This window comes from Oryzias latipes, chromosome 4 (genome assembly GCF_002234675.1).
Source record: "Oryzias latipes chromosome 4, ASM223467v1".
Classification (NCBI taxonomy): Eukaryota; Metazoa; Chordata; class Actinopteri; order Beloniformes; family Adrianichthyidae; genus Oryzias; species Oryzias latipes.
In genome coordinates, this window is record NC_019862.2 from 9,668,533 (window position 1) to 9,688,896 (window position 20,364).

At 35.9% G+C, this 20,364-nt stretch overlaps 1 protein-coding gene across 27 annotated transcripts in view; it reads right to left on the reverse strand.

Annotated features, from left to right (window-relative positions):
* Positions 1–20,364, reverse strand: part of adgrl2 (adhesion G protein-coupled receptor L2) — a 106,638-nt gene that overhangs the window by 49,118 nt on the left and 37,156 nt on the right. For all 27 annotated transcript variants that reach the window (XM_023954174.1, XM_023954155.1, XM_023954162.1 and 24 more), the window contains exon 3: positions 12,901–13,114. In XM_023954174.1, coding sequence (XP_023809942.1) covers positions 12,901–13,114 — 214 coding nt within the window. The remainder of the gene's footprint in view (positions 1–12,900; positions 13,115–20,364) is intronic.

Here is a 20,364-nt window from a genome sequence, read left to right on the forward strand (position 1 = left end):
TTGTACATTTTGAGTCTGAATATCTTCAGATTGACATTGGTCAACACTGTACTGGGAAAATACACTTGCACAATACATCTGTATGTTACTAGACTTCAGCACTTCACATTGGTATTTTTAACAGTTAGAGTGACTTTCTGTAAGTTTCACACATGACAATTGTGTTTTTGGTGTTTTTAACATGTTCTTGTGGCATTTTTCTCATAATGGAGGATATATTGTTGTATAATTGTATATTGTTGTATAATTGTATAATTGTTGTGAGTCAAAAGCAGAAGATGTAAAAAATACACTGGGCGGGCGACAAGTTCTCTGTTTCGAGCAATCAGCAACAGGGAGGGGAAGTGGCAATGATCTTAGTGCGTCTTAGGTTTCATTTGAAGCAAATTTCAAATGAACAATGTAAAAGAAAACAACAAAAGTGTTCTGATTTTGGCTGAAAATATCATAATTATAATTGAAAGATCACTGGGAACACTTTCAGAATAAATCAAAAGATGATCTGTGTGCGTGATTAAGGTTAACCCTGTTCTAAATTTTGTTTTTTTGAAGTAGCCTTTTTAAGTTTATTCTTAAAAGGCCTCCAATGATCTTAAGCTATGTCAAGTGGCCACTTTCAAGGAAAAGTTTATTCAAATATGCGTTTTATGCGTTAAATGTGCGTTTGGGCTTCCGCGTTCAAAACCCTCGCATTCACAAGTAGCTACGCACATTTGTTTGGCCTCTACGTGCAAAACATCAGGTAGCGATGTATGCATGACATCCCCTTTTATTTCATGAAGTACCAACTGTTTAAAAATTGATCATTAAGGAGAAAATAATTTCAGTTTGTGCCCAGACAGAATTACATGACACCTAGTCTTTCAAATATCAGAAAAGAGCTCATAAATAAAAAAGCCTGAAGCAAGACTCACAAGATTTGAACCGCTTTGTTATTCTGCACCAAGCCTCTTCCAGCTGCAGGTGGTGGACATAGGCTAGTAAACAGTAGCAATGGACCCTCCTTGCTTGTCCAGTGTGAACACCATGCGCTACACGTGTGTTCAAGAGTGCGTGTTTGCCGCATTCAAGAACACGTGTCACATGCCTGATTTGAACGTAGCTTTAGACAATCGAGAGATGTTGAAGGACACTTTTGGGCTGCACCAAAATCATGATAATTACATCAACACCCCAAAGCTCCTTTTTTTATCAAGGGAAATTATTTTTCTAATGGCACTGACAGAAGCCAGATCAATAACTTTGTTCTGCTGATTTAGTTGAGCCCAATTGGGACATATCTTGTAGAAAAAAAAAAAAAAAAAGAAGAAAAAAAAAAAAAACAACAAACAAAATATTGCCAAGATTTTGTATAACATTAACAATGTATCACTGGATAGACACACGTTTGTGTTCAGAGAGTATCTTAAGTGGGGCGTGTCACTCCTTTAATGACCTCCATGTGTGATAACAGATGAAAACATCCATATTCTGGAGTTGTTCTGGTGGAGGTGAATTACTATTCAGAAATTAAAACACATGCTTCATGCTGGGATCATAATGTGGCGCCTGTTTTGTGACTCATATTTCATGAATCTGCAGCACTTTCCACATATTAAATGGTCACTTTGATGGCTCTTTCTGCTGTGCTCAGGCATAAGCATATCATAAGGGAGCAATATAAATTATATCGCTTTATCTACCAAATTCCACTGAGACCAGGAAATGAATCCTTAGTTTTTTGTCAGGCATATAAAAAAGAATAATACCGAAAAATAAAATTAGTGACACTAATGAGACACAGACCTGCCATCATTATTCTGGCAAATGCATCAAAAACAGAACAAAGCAAAAAATAGCTCATATTTCTTTTGAAACATTGTTGACATAAGTGTTGATAGCTCTGCATGATATATTGCCCTAATTTTAGAGCAGAAAAATATGGGTGCCCTGATCTGTGCGAGTGTGTTACTCTGATTTCTGTCTCATCTGTGAAATCTCAGGCACCTCCTGAGACCAATTGAAAAACCCCTAATGACTTTTCCTAGCCGTCATTTTAGGAAGAAAGCGTGTAATTGAAATTCTACCCATAAAAAGTTCGGCATCTGCCTTGCTAAGGCATAGGTCTCAAAGTGCACACTAATTAAATACATTTAAAATATGATATCTCTGATTTCCTTTTGATAGTCTGAGGCTATATAGTAATTAATCATCTACATAATGAATATTAAGTCAAAGGAAGCTTTTTTTTCACTTTTTTTCATCTTGACAGAATGAGACAATCAACGTCTATAAAAACTGCAACAGTCCAATGGGAGTAGGCGAAGACGGGAGAAGCAAAAATATACATATTTTGTCTCGAAATGCAAGTGAGAGAATAATAAACCTTTGGGGAAAAGTAACTTAAGGGTTTTTTTTACGGTGGCCTTGAGGTGCAAGACACGCTTACATTTAAGATACAGCAACAGCAAATGCCAGTACAAATGAACAAATCACGAAACACAACAGCAAATCATGAAACGCAACAGCAAATACTGAAACACAACAGCAAATACTGAAACACAACAGCAAATACTGAAACACAACAGCAAATCACGAAACACAACTGCAAATCACGCAACACAACTGCAAATCACGCAACACAACAGCAAATACTGAAACACAACTGCAAATCACGAAACACAACAGCAAATACTGAAACACAACAGCAAATCACGAAACACACCAGCAAATCACGAAACACAACAGCAAATCACGAAACACAACAGCAAACCACAGAACAAATGACAGAGTCCTGGAACACAAAAGCAATTTTGGGTGAAAACTAAGAAATACTGAATTACAAAAACAATCTCGATACAAATGAACAAATCCAGAAACACAACAAGGAAAGCGGAGAAACAGCGTCTAACTGAAACGGAACGTCCTGAATCCCGGAAGTGACGTAATATAAAACTAATTGTGTATTATTTTTTACATTTCCTTATTACTGTCTTTTTTATGTGGACATTTTCAATAAATGAAACAGTCCAAAAGCATTTCTTCAATTGTATTACTACAATAAAAATTACAACAACGTTTAACAAGGTAAAGTTTTTGCTTTTCTGGTATTAAGAGTATTCCCTCTCCGTTAAGACCACTCTAGCAAGAATGCTTCAGGACTGTTCATGTATTTAAAATGTCCACATAAAGAAAACAGTAATAACATTTAAAAAATCATACACAATTAGTTTTATATAACGTCCATTTCTGTTAGAAGCCATGTCTCCGCTTTCATTGTTGTGTTTCTGGTTTTGGTCATTTGTAACGGGGTTATCTTTTAGTAATTCGGTAATTGTTTTAGGACTGTAATTTTCATGATTTGCTGTTGTGTTTCAGTATTTGCTGTTGTGTTTCGTGATTTGCTGTTGTGTTTCAGTATTTGCTGTTGTGTTTCAGTATTTGCTGTTGTGTTTCATGATTTGTTGTTGTGTTTCAGTATTTGCTGTTGTGTTTCGTGTTTGCTGTTGTGTTTCATGATTTGCTGTTGTGTTTCCGTATTTGCTGTTGTGTTTCAGTATTTGCTGTTGTGTTTCATGATTTGCTGTTGTGTTTCAGTATTTGCTGTTGTGTTTCGTGTTTGCTGTTGTGTTTCATGATTTGCTGTTGTGTTTCCGTATTTGCTGTTGTGTTTCAGTATTTGCTGTTGTGTTTCGGGATTTGCTGTTGTGTTTCGTGATTTGCTGTTGTGTTTCAGTATTTGCTGTTGTGTTTCCGTATTTGCTGTTGTGTTTCCGTATTTGCTGTTGTGTTTCCGTATTTGCTGTTGTGTTTCCGTATTTGCTGTTGTTTTTCCGTATTTGCTGTTGTGTTTCAGTATTTGCTGTTGTGTTTCGTGATTTGCTGTTGTGTTTCATGATTTGCTGTTGTGTTTCATGATTTGCTGTTGTGTTTCAGTATTTGCTGTTGTGTTTCATGATTTGCTGTTGTGTTTCAGTATTTGCTGTTGTGTTTCGTGATTTGCTGTTGTGTTTCAGTATTTGCTGTTGTTTTTCGTGATTTGTTCATTTGTACTGGGATTTGCTGTTGCTGAATCTTAAATGTAAGCGTGTCTTGCACCTCTCGGCCACCGTAGTTTTTTGAGGCACCATATAGGAGATTTTTAGCAGAGGCATCATCTGTTTGATGTTACTGTTTTAACTTGTATTAAAGGGTTTAAACACAGATGTCCATGCAAAAAGAATTGAACTCACATTGAAGTAAACAACAATTTCACATGAAGCTGCAAAATAAAATGGAGAAAGAATTGTTTCCTAAAAAGATAAGAAACCTACTAAGGAAGTAAGCTAAAATAACAGCCCCCCCCCCCTCGGTCATGTTAATCACACTGAAGTATTGTAAACGTAATCACATCACTTCTCTGACCTTTTGGAAAAAGCAGACATTGGTACAATTAGAGTATTGGAGACAATGCTGTCGAGATTTGATGCAAATCTTTTTTTAAATAAGTACCCCTGTCTAACAGTGGGATGGGCTGTAATAGGTTGCCAATAAGGTAAACTGATAGCAAACCAAATATTTACATGCAATTTAACCTTTTTTTCACTGCCATGATTAACAGCTTCAATAGAACTTTATTGGAAATGTGTTAATAAAAAAATAAAACAACAGAACGTGTGTAAATACTATTTTGAATGCAAGCCATAGTAAACTAGGTTTATTTTCCACCACTTTTAGTAACCAATAAATATATTAGCAGAAGTGATCTGAATTTTCTTTTTCTAAAACACACATACTTCAATGTTATAATATTATACCCGTGTCTTATTTTGTTTAGTCCTTGCAGTGTTTTTGTACTGGTGTTGCACTTTGGTTATTTATTGATTGTGTATTTGTTTGATAAATGGGAGCTTTTCACACTTAGTAAAAAAACTAAGGTAATTGTTGATGCTCTAAATGGAATTTCGTTGCTCATAAATGACAATGATAAATAAAAAAATCTTGAATCATGGAATAAAAAAACAGGTTTTATGAAAATCCATAAGACCTATCATGTTGTTCGAAGTATAGGCCGTGTTTTCTTTTTCATAGTTTGGCCAGGGGTGCGACTTGTACTCAGAAGTGACTTATTAGTAATTTCTTTTTAAAATGTTGGATCATATATTAATTATTTTCCCAATAACAACCAATTGCCCCTAAGCATTTTTCCACTAACAACCACTAAATGACACTGTGGGTGTGTGAATCTGTATTTGCTGACAGCAAATCAGAAGAAATGCCTCCCAAAACAAACATGGAGGAAAATATGATCATTCTCCACATAAACTATTTTTTAACTGTCTTCCATGTATTAAAAATGAGGTATGCAGTCAATGCTTCCATGTGCGATGAGGCTAAAAACTTGATGTTAGCTTCTCCCACACACTATGGGAGTGTCTAGTTTATGAACAAATCTTTGGATAAGCAGATGTGAATTATATACATGAATTAGTGTAAACGGAGGATTACGCCAGACAAGGTGGATGTGTTCAGTAGCAATGCACTTTTCTCCAAAAAGTATGACATATATTCCAGAGCGACTTATATGCGGGTTTTTTTCTTCCTTATTACGCATTTTTGGCTCCAGCAACTTATACTCCAGAAAATACAGTACTCTGCATGTTTGGTCACAATCATTTGAAATTAAAACAGTAATTGTTGAGAAGTGAATATTTTTTACATTATTTTATTTATTTATTTTATACTTTATTTCATTATTTAATTTAATTATTTAATTTAATGTGTTAAAATGTCTCTGTCTAATAGGTAATGGCTGTTTTTGTATTTTGTTCCAAAGTCGTTTTTTTGGGAAAAAAGGTTTACCTTTTTGCCATGTTTTCATTTAGTTCCATGTCAGGAAGAGCATGTGAAGTAAGGTGATTGCTTTTCATTTTTTATTTTATACACTTTTTAAGCACTGTGCAGTAATAAAGGAGCTTTACATAAGAATTTGTAAATAGTGTTTTCTGAGATTGTTTGTGTGTAATTCGACAGATGCATTTATTTTAAAGAACCTGCAGTTTTTAAACAGGTATTAAAAATTTTACTATTTTTGCAGGAAGGATAAACTTTGGAGGAACATGAAATTGGAACTCAGCATGTTGAGCAGTTTAAAAATAGATGTAGACAGATGGTCTTTAAGAAGTACAAGGAAAAGGAGTTATTTTTATAACTGGTTAAAAAAACAAATAATAAAGAATGAAGATAGATAAGAAGCAATATTTACATAGACAGTGTGAATATAAAATTTATTATTATGCTGCAATTATCAAAGAACAGGAAAAAAAGGGCAGTAAAAAATAGGAATTGTTCTCTCCATTGTGTCTTCTCAAAAACAAGTCTTTTTTTATTTGTAATTGAAAAGGTTTTTTTCTTTTTCATATTTTTTGTCACTTTTTAATGCAATCAAATCAAATTGTCATTGTATTTGATCATTTGTCTGATTAAAAAAATAAGAAAAAAATCAAATGGCTAGCTATGAATAAAGTTCGTAGTATTTAATAGGTTTTAGCAACAATGATTAGTATTTGCAATACATTGCATTTAAGTAAGAAAAAATAAAAATAAAGTGGTTTTAATATTTAAAATCTGAGCTATAATTTAAATGTGATATAGAAGAAAAATGTGAATCTGAGGATAAAATGTATCTTCAAAAATGTTGTTTTTTGGTTCAAAAAGCCTGAACTTTTATAACTAAGGAAAATACATAATACACAATCAACATTTTGTAATTTATATACTGGCTGAACCGTCTAATTTATGAGTGGAATGTATTTTAAAAAACTGAACTTTCTCTGCGACCATCACAAAGTACAGGGCAACATTTCAGAAAATAAAACAAAGCAAAAAAGTAATTAGAAAAAAAAACAATGGAAAAGCAAAAGTAGTGTCTGCAAGGATGAAGCGAAAAAGAGACATGAGTGAGGGGAAAGCATTACAGAAAAAGGCACAGTCTACTTCCTGGTGCTCTCAGTTTGAATTTCAATCAAATTAGCGTCTCTTAAACTCAAAGTGACCCGTCTAGCCCCATTTCATCTGAAATGCTGATGAGGTTCAATGCACAATTAGCAAGGCAGACATCTCTCTCAAGAGACAAGCCTGTTGATAAAAATTGAAAAATTAAATCATTTTCAGGGACACAGAATGGCAGCAAGAGAAACACTCTGATGTGAGTAGGGCGCACGGCACACAGCCTCACACTCGCACTTTAATATGCCCTATGCTCATTCTATAAGTATAATCACCTCCAGTATCAGTATATTTAGACCATTATCTAAGGGGGTGGCCCAATAATGTTTCAGGAAATAGGTCATTAGAAATTAACCATTAGCATCCTGCTTTCGACTCCAAGTCTGACCTAATATCCGGGCAAAGTCATGGCTGAAATGTGTAATTACTGTCATATGGTTGTATTTATCCTATATTTATTTGAGCTGCCAATAGTGCTTAAATAGGGGGAATCCAGTCTCTTAAAGAGTCAGGCCGAAGGTTGGCTGACTCACATCCGTCCACCTCAGCTATTGATTTTTTAACCAGAAGAAGTATATCGTCATGCCACTGAGGTCAATGGAAATGTTATTGTGACAGTCTTGCCAGCTGAAATGTGACCTTTACTAGACAACATAATACAAAGCCAAAGTGCCCACGTATAAAGACAAGGACAAAGCAGACGCCAGTAGCAATGTCCCGCAGTGGCCAAGACTGACGCCACATCTCAATATAAAGTCAAAATTCAAATTGATTTGGACCTAATGTTAGACATTCAAAGATACATATTTTTAAATGCAGCAGCACAGGAGACAGGAAAGGTCATTTTGTCAAACTACAGTGAACGTATAGACTAACATTTTTAGATTTACTTCACTGGTTATTGTCCTGAAGCTATGCCATTGCATTAGAACTCAATATCCTCCCTTCTTGAAAAGTTTCGCCACTCAACCAAGTGGCGTCATCAGGCTGATGAAGAGCTTTTTTGCTTTTATAGTCAATATACATGTGATTTATGTTGATTTTGTCCCACAAAAAGTACCAAGCTATTCCTTTCAGTTCACCAAATTACACTGAATGCATAGGTGCTGCATTTATTTCACTTTTAATTAACATTAATGTCTTTTCGGTCAGCAGAACCCCCCTCTGACGCTTGATACTCCTTTAATACTGACTGGGGGAAGAGCAGTTTTCTGCTCGGTGAACTTTTGCTCATCCCGTTGAAATGCCCAGGCTGAATTGTGTCTTTATAAAATCTTAATCTTACTTTCTTTAAATACACACTAACAGTTGTACAGATGTACAGAGAGCAGTGAGAGGCAGAGTGCTGTCAGGCAGTAAAAAATTGAACTCCTTGGAGATCCTTGCAAGCGGTACTGTCACTGATATAAATAGTGTGAGTGCAGTTCTTTTATCTCCAGAACAGCCCGGCGTGTGGTGGCATGGGCCTCCAAAACAATGATCCCAAATAATATACAATTAAATGAAACTTAACAACATTGGTAAAACTGTGGCTTCTGGAAGTCAGGTTTGTCACTTACTAGAAAAAAAATGTACAACTCAACCTGACTTCTAGGCATATGTTTAGAAATTAATCTTTTGTTTTAGAGCGCTATTGCCATTGATTGTTTTTGTCAATGATATGCTCCCCTGGAAAAAAAATGTGGTTCATAGGAATACCAAGGACCATGTTATGTTACAGCAATCAATAGTTTTTGTTATCAAATACTCACAATGAAGCTCATTAGTCAAAGAAAAATCAATAGTTGTAAGCCACTTTTCATATTGTATATCTTAATATGTCCTTCTTGGTGAAAATCATTTATCAAGATGCGTCACTCATCTCCACAGCTCCAACTAAAATTAAAAAAAAAAGGCCATGTGGTCAAATTTAAATGACTCACAAACAAGCACCAGATGCTTGCACAACTGAATGTGTTCAAAAAGCAATATGTAAATGCATTAAAATCACAGTTTTGTTGGAGAATATGATATATGTGTTTTGAGAATGTGTTTGCAGTCATTAGCATAAGTGCAATGATGAAATGCAATCGTTATAACTGAAAATCCTCGAAAGAAAGAAAAATCACAGCGCTGACTATTATGGTCAATTCATTAATTCTTTCAAACTGTAGTGCCATGCAGTTTCACATCTGCAAGGGAGGTGTCCGCATTAAAAATTCCTGTACAGATTATGAACCACTTGAGTCGACTAATTGCTTGCAGCTGAATGTTCTAATTGAGCCACAACAGTCCTAAGGTTATTTTCATAAAATCATTGTGCTCATGAATATAATATGCTATTCAGATAGAAAAACAAGATGGAGTGCCAACAGAATCAATCAAACTCGGCAAAACCGTAATCCCATTCTCCACACTTTAGGGCTATGGGCATTTTAGAATGTTTCAAAGTGAACTCTGTTCACAACACAAGTAGAAGTGGAATTTGGGTCTTTCGTTTAGTCCCAAAAATGAGTACATCAAAGGACTTGTTGCAACAAAAATCATTGTCCTTGCAATTTTTAGACACAAGTTTAAAGTGAAGTGCTAAAATGTTACAATAAACACCCAGATTTTTGAAAAAGAATAACTATAAAAAAAACAGGGAAAAAGAGAAATAACAGCATAAATTTGAAAAAAATTTAACAAATTGGAATTGGCAGGCTTTTACCCACTACACACTTGATTTGAATGATTAACAAAGCATAATTGAAATCTATAGCATCTTACTTCATTCATATGCAATTTTGTTTTACAAAAATCTCCTTTATGACATTGGAAAAAAAGAAAAAAAAGTAACTAACTTTTTTTGGGGGAAAATAAATATAAACCACATTTTGAAGATTTTATTCTGTTTGTTTTTAATTTTCGCTTCCTTTATTCAGACTGCACAAACAGAGCTTGAACACCTAACAGAGGGATCTTATCACAGGCTTTTCCCTATAAATATTCCTACTTCTCTCTTATCTTAAATTACACTAGAACTACACAGAAATCTAACATTTTGAACTGCTAGGTGTCTGAATTAGTGAACTGAATTAGTCCTCTGCAGACAAGCTTTTGAAAGACACCGGATTGGAGTCAGTGTTTGTGATTCTGAGGGACATTTTTTGCATGAACAAGGCTAAGCGCAGTATAATACTGTGGGCCAAAAGCACAGCATGGCTGCGCAGTAGCCTTTCAAGGCAGACAATGTGCGTCAGCTATCTGACTTCATCAAATAGGACTTGACAATGGCCCCACTGAATACAAGGGATGTACTCTTTTTATTCCTTTTTTTCCCAAGGTGGCCTGCAAGAGTAGCTGATGGTCTCACACCAGCCAATATCTCTCTCTGTGGCAGTCATATGTCATTCCTTCTTTCGCACTTTGGCTCAGATGGCATCCTTGGGTGACAACTGGTCTCATATATTAAGTCTCACATAGCATGTAGTGTTATTGGTGGAACCCTGCTACGTTTCAATGAGCGGGGACAAATCCATGCACGTCTTTGGCTCGTCTTTATTGCTAAAACATACTTGTGTGAATGTTAGAAAATTTTAAGGTCAGAAATTAGTTACTGGTCAAAAGTTTATAGTTTACAGGACCTTTTTTTTACTAAGTAAGAAAAAATTACAAAACCTTTACCTAAACACGGAGAGAAGATAAAAAACCTTTTTGACTAAAAAAACTCTTACTAAAAACTCTTGACTAAAAAAAATTTTTTTAGTATAAAGTTATATTGTGGAACCAAAGAATTGTCAAAATCTGGCAATGATGTATTCTAATCCCTTTGTCAGGATTTATGGTCAATCAATAAGCTTTAGGCTCATGGTAGAGCTACAGAGTCCTGAAGCAAATTAAAACAAGAACAAAATTTAGGCTTTAAACTCCTTTTGGTCAAATAAAGAAACTATAACGTTAAAATTCATTTACATTGTGTTTAAGTCAGTTTTACCTTCTAAGTTACTTCTTGTGCATACACGTAAATAATAGTTTAAAAATAATTGAAAGGGATCATTGACAGTATATGAGAATTGGACTGAATGAGTGCGATGTCACCCACTTGGCTCCAAAAAAAATAAAGTCGCCATTCTTTTTTTGGAGCCAGACAACGTCAATAAGCAGTGATTGGTCCGAGTCGCTCTGAGTCATTGATATGACAACCAATCTCACCAATCAGGAGAGATTGTTGGAAGTCCACATCCCTACCACTTGAAAGCAGGTCTTGAAGTAATATGTCTATCAAATGCTTCAAGGTGGGGGAAAGCAGGTGCCACCCACTTGTTTTGAGTGATCTGATTTGCCTTTGTATAACTTTGTATAATCATGAAAAAAATTTAGGATTAGCATGCAGCAGAGCAAGAATGGTTATTCTGGCAATTATAATGACCATTTATTTCTCAATAGAAGTCTATGGGATTTTGGCGGGTACTTCCTCTTTGGAACGCCAGGGGGGAGGGATCACTCAATCCAGTTCTTATATAGAGTCAGTGGAATGAACAAATAAATAAACCTCAAAAATTGAAAAGTTTGCATTGAATCTTACATGTTCTCTAATAGTGGGAAGCATAGTTTTAAAATGTAATGATGAATAAAACACCGAATACATGCCCCAAAATGAATTTAGCTTTGCATTTCATTACTTAATCATGGTAATACCTACTCATTGAACTGCAATCACTAAATGTCGTATGAATGTGTTGATCCCATGCTGCTTGTTAAACCGACCTGATCTGGTGATTTCTTCTTTTCAGTCTGGCTGATAGTTTAATCATATAGTCTCTCTTTATAAGCAAAAGGTTACCATTTGTCTTTGAGGAGCAATGCCTATAAGGTTACATTAACATAAAAAGTTCAGTTTCTTTAGAGAAAACGAAACAAATATGGATAAATATTCACTTTTCTTTATGTCTTAATAACTCAACTTTTCAGGAGGGAAAGGAAAACCACACAAAGCTTGAAGTAACACTGAGTTTTCAGGCACTTATCACACTCACCTTGATGTTTAAAAATCCCAACTGATTTAAGCAAACAATGAAACAAAAATAAATAAATCCTTTACTTAAACAACGCATTTGTGGTCCACATATTGTCTATATAAACTGTAACTACATCTGATAACTTTAATTTTTTTAAATACATTTTTGTTTTTCTGTATATCTATATGTATTCCAATACTCTTCAAATGTATATTCAAGTGCTACAATTCAATATACTGATTTGTAAAAAAAATAAATAAATAAAAAAGGTCATCTAATGGGAACAGCAGCCCATCTTACATTTTCTCTCTTCTTTTATTCATGTATGCAGACAGATTGACTTTCCAGCAGATTTTGCTGAAAGCAAGTAGTTTCATTTCACTAATACATGCAAACTATAAAGCAAACAGTGATAGACTAATGTAAGCACTCTGAATGCAGATTGTACATTTGTAAGGCTTTTCAGAAAGCCTGAAAAATAACAATAGACAAAGGAATTACCTTTGCAAGCCAGATCAGATCAGCATTATGCCAATCCTCTCATGAGTGTAACTTTGTTTTTGGGGGGAAAAAGAAAGCCCATTTGTGTTGTGATCATACTTAAAATATCTTAACAAACTTGCAGTGTTTTTTAATGTTTAATATCTACTATCAGTATACAAGATCTTGAAATTAAGATGCTGTTTTTTAGTATCAGATGAATCATTGTTAATAATTAACATTTTTGGAGGGATTTTAGTGCTGAGAAGTTACTGCTGTGCTTTTCATTTCACACATACCTTTGCTACGTTGGACTGAAAACTTTGAAAACGTTTGTTGCAAAAAATCTCATTTGATTTTCTTTTACAAATGTTTATCAACCAGAGAAAAGGATGATCATCAGCAAAACGTGCCCTGGTTACTTTCAAGTGGTGGTGATTGGTTAGACAACTTACAGGCATGTGTGCAAATTTACCTTTGTGACATGATTTTATAAGCATCTGGAAGATAGCAGTTGATGTTCTCCATCTGGAAAGGGTCTGCATCACAGATCTTATCGTCTGTTCGGCCGTAGTTTGCACTTTCGATCATAATGACATCACTTCCTGGACACCGCAGATCGATGGGGTAACCCTCACAGGACAGTTCTCTCCGCACTAAGCCGAATGGCAGGGCAGCTCGACTGAACCCTAAGAGAAGAGAAGGAGAAAAAAGTTGTATCAGTTAGAGCTGAATGGAGATGTGATGCTGCAATGACTCAAAGTGGAAAGCAGTGAAAAGTGGAGGACAGAAACTGTGGGAACTGAATTTAGAAAAGGGATTAAAATTCCATTTGTGTTCTCTCTCATTTTGTCTTAAAAATGAACAAATAAAAATAAAACAATCTTCATTTGTCACTAAAAAATGAAACCCTGGTTAGGACTGCTTTTCAGATATACTCATAGACACTAAATATGTCACATCTAAACCGCACCAGGGGGCTAATGGTGTTACTATGTCATCCTTGTGCCTTAACTGCTCCTGAAAAAAATCAATATTTGTCATTAAAGGCTGTTTGTTGGCCTAAATGTCTGGAGCCTTGAACCATCTGTAAAAGGACACTGACATGGGTTGGAAAATAAAAAAAACGAACCTTCAACATTGCAGCACAGAAATCTATACCTCATTCAAGGCTTTTGTCAAAAATACTCTTTTTACTGTTACCCAGTTTTATGTTTGATTTCAATATGAAAATGCAGAGTGTACCGCTAGAGATTTATGGTTTTCCTGCATTGCCCATTTTTCTGTACAAAAATAAAAAAAAGATCAACAAACATGACAACACAAGTGTAATTTAATCCACTTTGCAGGGTTGACAATTGCAGGTTGGACTAAGCGATGCTTACACAGTTTGTGTGTTTTTCAGTGTGTGTGTCATTGGCGTAGAAATGAGATCGATACTGTGCCTCTACAAAGATTAACAATGCCAAAGTCATTTCAAACTAAAAGAAACTACATGGATAACACCGATTTGATTTCAACTGTGTCCTTTGTCAAAAGGAGCTCTCCTCAACCACGTGTCAAATATTAAAGAAGTGTGGCAGGGAGCTAAAAAAAAAATCAAAACACTTCCAGCTGCTCCTCCATCCTCTTCTTTGTCTAATAACTACTGTCTCCCTGCATGACTTTGTCATCTCTTTGAACCCCTATATAACAACGTTGCTACCTATAACTTGGTTGATGGCTGTTGTTTCCTAGGGCTCTGTCTCTATTAATGAGCCTTAGTTCATTTACGAGAAGAGAAAAACACCATCACTGCATGTCAGTCTCTAATTTGTTTGCTTCTTGGACAAGCTGGCGTGATCCATATGTGCAGTTGCTTAAAATCACAGAGCCCTTTGTCTCTCCCTCTTTTCATAAGTCATTCTTTGTTCTTAGTGTAGCAGCGGTTTACTTACAGAAACTGACTAAATTGACCAAGAAAGGCTGAGTTCATTTCACCCCATTGAATGCTTCATCAATTTACTACCAATACAATTATCTTTGTCTGATTAAATGCTAAGCTACAGTGGCAGGGGATTGGCATTCTGCATTGTGCTTCCTTCCAAGCAATGCTGCTGTGGTATTTTACAAAGGGAGATAAATGTCAGTTAGTATTGCTTGATGCGTCATCTTTGCACCAATCAGGTAAAGCCCAACTTCTAAGTGGCTCGGTGAGGAGCTCAGCGCAAACAAAGGATCTGTCTATTTGGAGCAGGACACCTGCTCTGGTGTGCCTACCCTCTATTGTTGGTGAGAAGATGATCATCAAGGTACTTTCTACTTGACAGGAAAGTTTCTCATGTGACCAACTGACATAAAAGTAGAGCCTTTCAAGTATGATGTATTTCCCTTTTTTTAAAACCCTGCTCTCTATGGAATCAAATAGACAGGTGATCAAGAATTTATCAGCGTTTGGGGGGGAGAAATAAAGTGAATGAAAACAAGACTTAAATCAATTAATAAATGTATTTTAACAGCAATCTTGTTTGTCCAAAGATGAAAGAAACTCAGATATGTAATGGAGGAAGATTTGTGGGTTTTCTCGCACCAATCCTGTTGTTAAAAGAAATATCAAACATTAGAAATTACAAACCTCATGCTGTTTGACCTAAAATGTGCAATACTCATTCAAATTAGTGAACATTTAAAAGTTAAATCATTAAACACAATCTTATTGTCTGCTAAATGGGTAAGAAGGAACTTGATCCAGGTTGGCCTTGCTAAAGAGGTCAAACAGAAAAGACTTAGACGGATCATCTGGTTAGCAGTTACTAGCTGAAAGAGATTAACTTGAAGGGCCATAGTTTGTGGCTGGAAGTGATCTGTTTTTCTGGCTGTACCTTAAGACCACTGAGCCTGATCTCAGAGTCCACAGCCAAACCCACTGATGCTCTGTTTCCCAGGAACACTGTAAAAACACCTAAATCACTCAGTGGAGTCTCTCTAGTTTTTGCTTTTGGTTCTTTGATTTAAAGCTGTCTCTGTACTTAAAGAGAAAAACAGACACTGCAGGAATGATGATCTAAATGCACTCTTAAAAATAAGAGGAAATCTTAGCTGAAATAAACTAGTCACCTCTCAAAACATGGTAATTAAGGGCCCTGTAAAATGGGACATTTTTACAATCAATGTTTTTGACCACAAGTACAATTTTCCCTTCTCCAAAAGCACTTTATTATCAGCCAGATGGCTACGTGCATCAGCCACCAAAAGCATGGTTGTAAACAATTTGTGAAAGGCTAGCCACATTGATTAGACCCAGAGCTGAACTAGTTTCTCACAGTAATGTCAGGTGTTATTTCTGCTCCAGGGAGATGAGCGAAACAAATTAGTGTGAGAGCATCCAGTTGAAAAGTTTCCTTTGAATAACTTTTGTTTTTAATGATTTTAACTACAGAATATTTTTTTTAAACTCATTTTTTAGTTAATGTCTGAGCTAAAAGTAATCACATAAATGCTTTTTGTGATATGAATTCCCACATATACCTTTGCCAAATCCATTTAAAAAAAAATCCTTGTGTCACTATTTTAAATTAATCTGTTATTCAACACTGATAATGTGACGTAACTAAATTGACATCAATCCTTCATTGCAGCAACAACACAATAGAGTAATCACACTTAATCGGACATAAACAAATCCAATGCTACTGTCCCACTTAACTGAATAATTTTATTATTCAAATGAGCCAGAAAAGTAATCATTACTTTGTTCATGATATCATTAGTGTAATTGTTCAGCGACTGAATGACATGAAATTTATTTACTTCCCATACGGTGCCTGTAAAGCAGGTCAGGAATATAAATGTTGAAACACTGACAAAGTAAAGCTCTAAACACTGCTTCACAGATTGATGCAGGTGAGATTATTCCTTCAAACGTTTATCATGAGGGTGTTACGTCTCAGCCATTTTGACCTACTTTTAAAACGTGTGTACATTTTAGATACACTTTTACCATTCACATTTAAAATATTAAAAAAAAAATGTTTTTAGGGAGTTTCTTTTTATCTGCAGTGTACCAAAAATGTTTGAACATTTATGGGAATTCATCTGTTTGTATTTTAATGAATACTTGTAACCCTTGTGCTATCTTAGGCACTTTAACATTGGGAGTTGGGTCATTTAGACCCACTAGACAGTGCGCTGAACCTTTTTTCTTCAATGATTTGTGAACCTCACTGGTGTCCATGGTTTACATGAAATCTTTCCACCTTTATCCCCCTTTGTCATGGTAGGGAGAACACGTCAATGTGAAGGTGGGGTCATCTAAGATAGCACAAGGGTTAAGAAGCTGAACACAATCTTCAAAACACATCTTTGCATTAAAACTCTGCAGTAATATATCCAAATTTCTTTTGAAGTAATAAAACAGGCATCTTTCCAAACATTTAAACATCATTGCGAAATACTTTATTTAAAAGGTAGGAAGCAAAGTATGGACTATAGACATGACGAAAATACATATAACCTTCATGTTAAATATAATGACGATTTCTAGTCAGGTCACTTTTATGGTTTGGATAAAACTATTTTCAGTCAATCCATTTGGTAATGTCAGTCAAATCCATGTCAGCCAAAATTACAGCTGCAACACAGTATTATCTGGGTTCATTTGGTAAACAGTAAATAAACTAAACATTTTTTTCTTTTATTGGATTGCAAACCTTAAAAAAATTAGACTTTAAAAAACAACATTAAAAAGTGAGGTTTGCTTTTTAAGCCAACCATGAACAGCTTAGGGTTTCACTAGAATAATTGGAAAGTGTTCAAATATTTTGTTTAGTATTGTTTGATGTGTTTTTCAATGAAACTCTATATGCAACGGTTCCCATGTTGGTACCTGTTGCTTGGTGAATTTTATTCTTAATTGCAGCAGTTCATAAACCATTTGAAGATTAACAACTGTGAGATCCCCCCCAACACACATCATGCACATATTGTAAGGTGGACCCATTATGCACTGTCTCTTTGGTGCTGTAATGATTTAATTCATTTTTATTCCCACAGATGAGCCAAATCAATTGGAAAGTGACCATCTGGTAGGATATGAATGTCACTGAAGCAGAGGTAATGAGCAACATGCCTTTCTATTTCACAGAAATGAGGAGTCATTAGAATGGTATTCGTTCTGTCATGTAGCCAGACATTACATGGTCAAACCTACAGGGACATACATGCAGATACTAAGGAGATGAAGAATATCTACGTAATGCATGCACAATTAGTAAAACAGCTGTACGTTTAATCATAACACCAATTTTTGTCTGCCAAATGAAACCGCTCTGGTCCTTCTTTAGACTCTTGCAGCTTAAACATCAGGAGGACTGCTTTTCTTTTAACCCAATTTTGCATCCTGTAAATGGTTTTCATATTAAAATGACCCTTTGTAATCAGAGTTACAAATGCTTCCACAGTCCATCCAGGGGCAAAGCAGAGGGCGATCAAAAGGCCTATTCAGGCACTAACGCTGCCATCATTGTGCCCAAAGCACAAAAGAGGTCTCTAGATTATTTTGATGTGAAACCAGATAATTTCTGTGGAGAGCCAAAGAGAGGTGTGACAGGGACGCTCCCGATGCTTGTCGTCTACCGTTAACACAGCCCTTTGATTTTCTGCACTGAACTAAACAGCTGATTGTAAATGAGCAAGCATCTCTGCTGGCCTACCATTATTTTGCACTTCTGGGATGACAAGCTAGCTTTCTGGGGGGACAGTGGTTGAATAAAAAGTGTGGCCTATAGCATTAGCTTTGAGCAAGAAGGGGACACAGCTTGAGTTTTTCCAGGTTTGTCACCCCCTACTACATCACAAATGTAAATCTATGTTAAAAGCAAAGTACGTTTGAAAGGAGAAAAATCTTTAATTTGAGACCCTTCCCACAGAGCTGATTCCATAATCCACAGATATCCTTTACAACAGCACGCATTCTTAGGAAGTCAGTTCTTTGCAGGGGAGCAGACGAAAGAAAATATTGCACATATCCAGCAAGCAGCGGGGTATGAGCTGCACTGCAAGAACTGTAAAAAAAGAATTATACTGTGGCTTTTCAGATATTAACAAGGTTTTAAATGTGCGCACATTGACTTTAACCCAAGACTGTGTTCCAGTTTTTCCGCTTTGCATGCTAAAATCAAACTCAGCATGCTGGACACAACTGCAAGCATACAGCAACTCTACAATATAAGCAGCTTTTCTTCTTTTTATTTTGAAAAACTGAAAGGAAATAGAAAAATGATGGGACACGTTCCCTAAAAAACATGTTTTAATCCTTTTTTCTGGAGCTAAAGCTCCAGCGTTGAACAGCGCTACAACTACTGTAACTCTTTAACCTTCAATGCAAATTCCAGCGGATTCTGAGGCAGAAAAAAGCATCCTTGTGGTGATATGCAACACTTTACAGTAGTTACATGCTTGCACAATTGAGGTAAATCAGATGATTCTGTTGCAGAGAAAAGCAGCTTTATGCTGTTATGCAACACTTTACGTTTGTAATGTGTTGTATATCGGTGCAAAGCTGATATGAAAAGCAGCTTGTCTCTAAGTCTGAATCAGTGGATTCACTTTGATCAAAGAAAATGTCAAAGAGTTATACTTCGTTCAACCCGGGAATGTGTTGCACGTTTGAGAAGGCCTTGTACACACTTTTAGCATATGGTGTTCACACTGGGCTACTGATACAAGCACATACTCACATTTAGGAGAGGCTTGATGCTAAATGTCAAAGTGGTGCAAATCTTGCTCCAGGCTTCATCTTTCACCGCTCTATTCTGATATATGAAAGACTTGATGTCATAAAATTCCAGTCCGGCACAAACATTTATTTATTTATTTCTCCTCGTGATCAATTTTCAAATAGTTGGCACTTCTGTGATTAAAAAAGGACGCTTCACCTACATCACTACCAAATCTGATCCTCAGATTGGTCAACGTTTGACCAGTTTAACTTTCAATGCGAAATCAACGGCCGTGTATTTTATTTATAGACCCCGGATATAGACTTAAAAACATGTAGCAACGCATGAAGGCAAGTTTTGAACGTGGTGGCCGGAAATGTGCATCTATGCACGATTAATTAGGCGTTTCATTGGACGTGGGCGCTTTAACACTTGTTGCCGAGGCCGGTATGAACGTAGCAGTGGGATTTGTCAAAAGGCATGTGTTACTCAGTGTCCTTGGCCACATCTCTAGTGTTAAAGGGTTAACTCATTTTCATCCAATAATTAAAAAATTCAAGGAGTAAAATTGACAAAATGGAAAAAAAAAAAGTTTTATTATTATTTATACACATTAGACTAACGTGTATTGGTAACTAACTAGAGTAAAGCTGAACAAAGTTGCCTTTTGCTATTATGATCAAAATATTTGAATTCATAAGTCATTCTATGTGGTGACAAAAACACGTAAAACACTTTCTTTAACCAGACTGAGGCAGATGACAAAACAGAAATTGGAAGAAGAGGCAAAGAGCAGAGAGGGAATGAGCATTCCAGTCTCATTTGTATTCTCCACCATTCAGTTCACTCCAGTTCATTTACATCTCTGCTACTTCCATAGCAACAGCAGGGGGGCTATCAAGAGCATCTTTGATATAGGTACATGACTCTGAAAAAGATCTTGTCATTTCATTTGGAGTAGATGCCATTTTTGTTACGGTGGGCCCCTTTAAACAGAAATTTTATCCTGTCAAACAAATTTACCATGCCACCAACTTTCTTTTTGCTTCCTCATCTACCAGTCCGCGCAGACACATGAGCCTGCACAGCAAATGTCATAAATGTAAAGTAATGAAATATGAACCCTTAGGACTTAATTTAACTATGTGAGCCCGTAAAGAGTCAAGGTGGGAAGTGTTCCTACCAGGCCAAATGAAAGAGTAGTGCACAGCCTCATCAAATTCCACGTGCACTTGTATGTA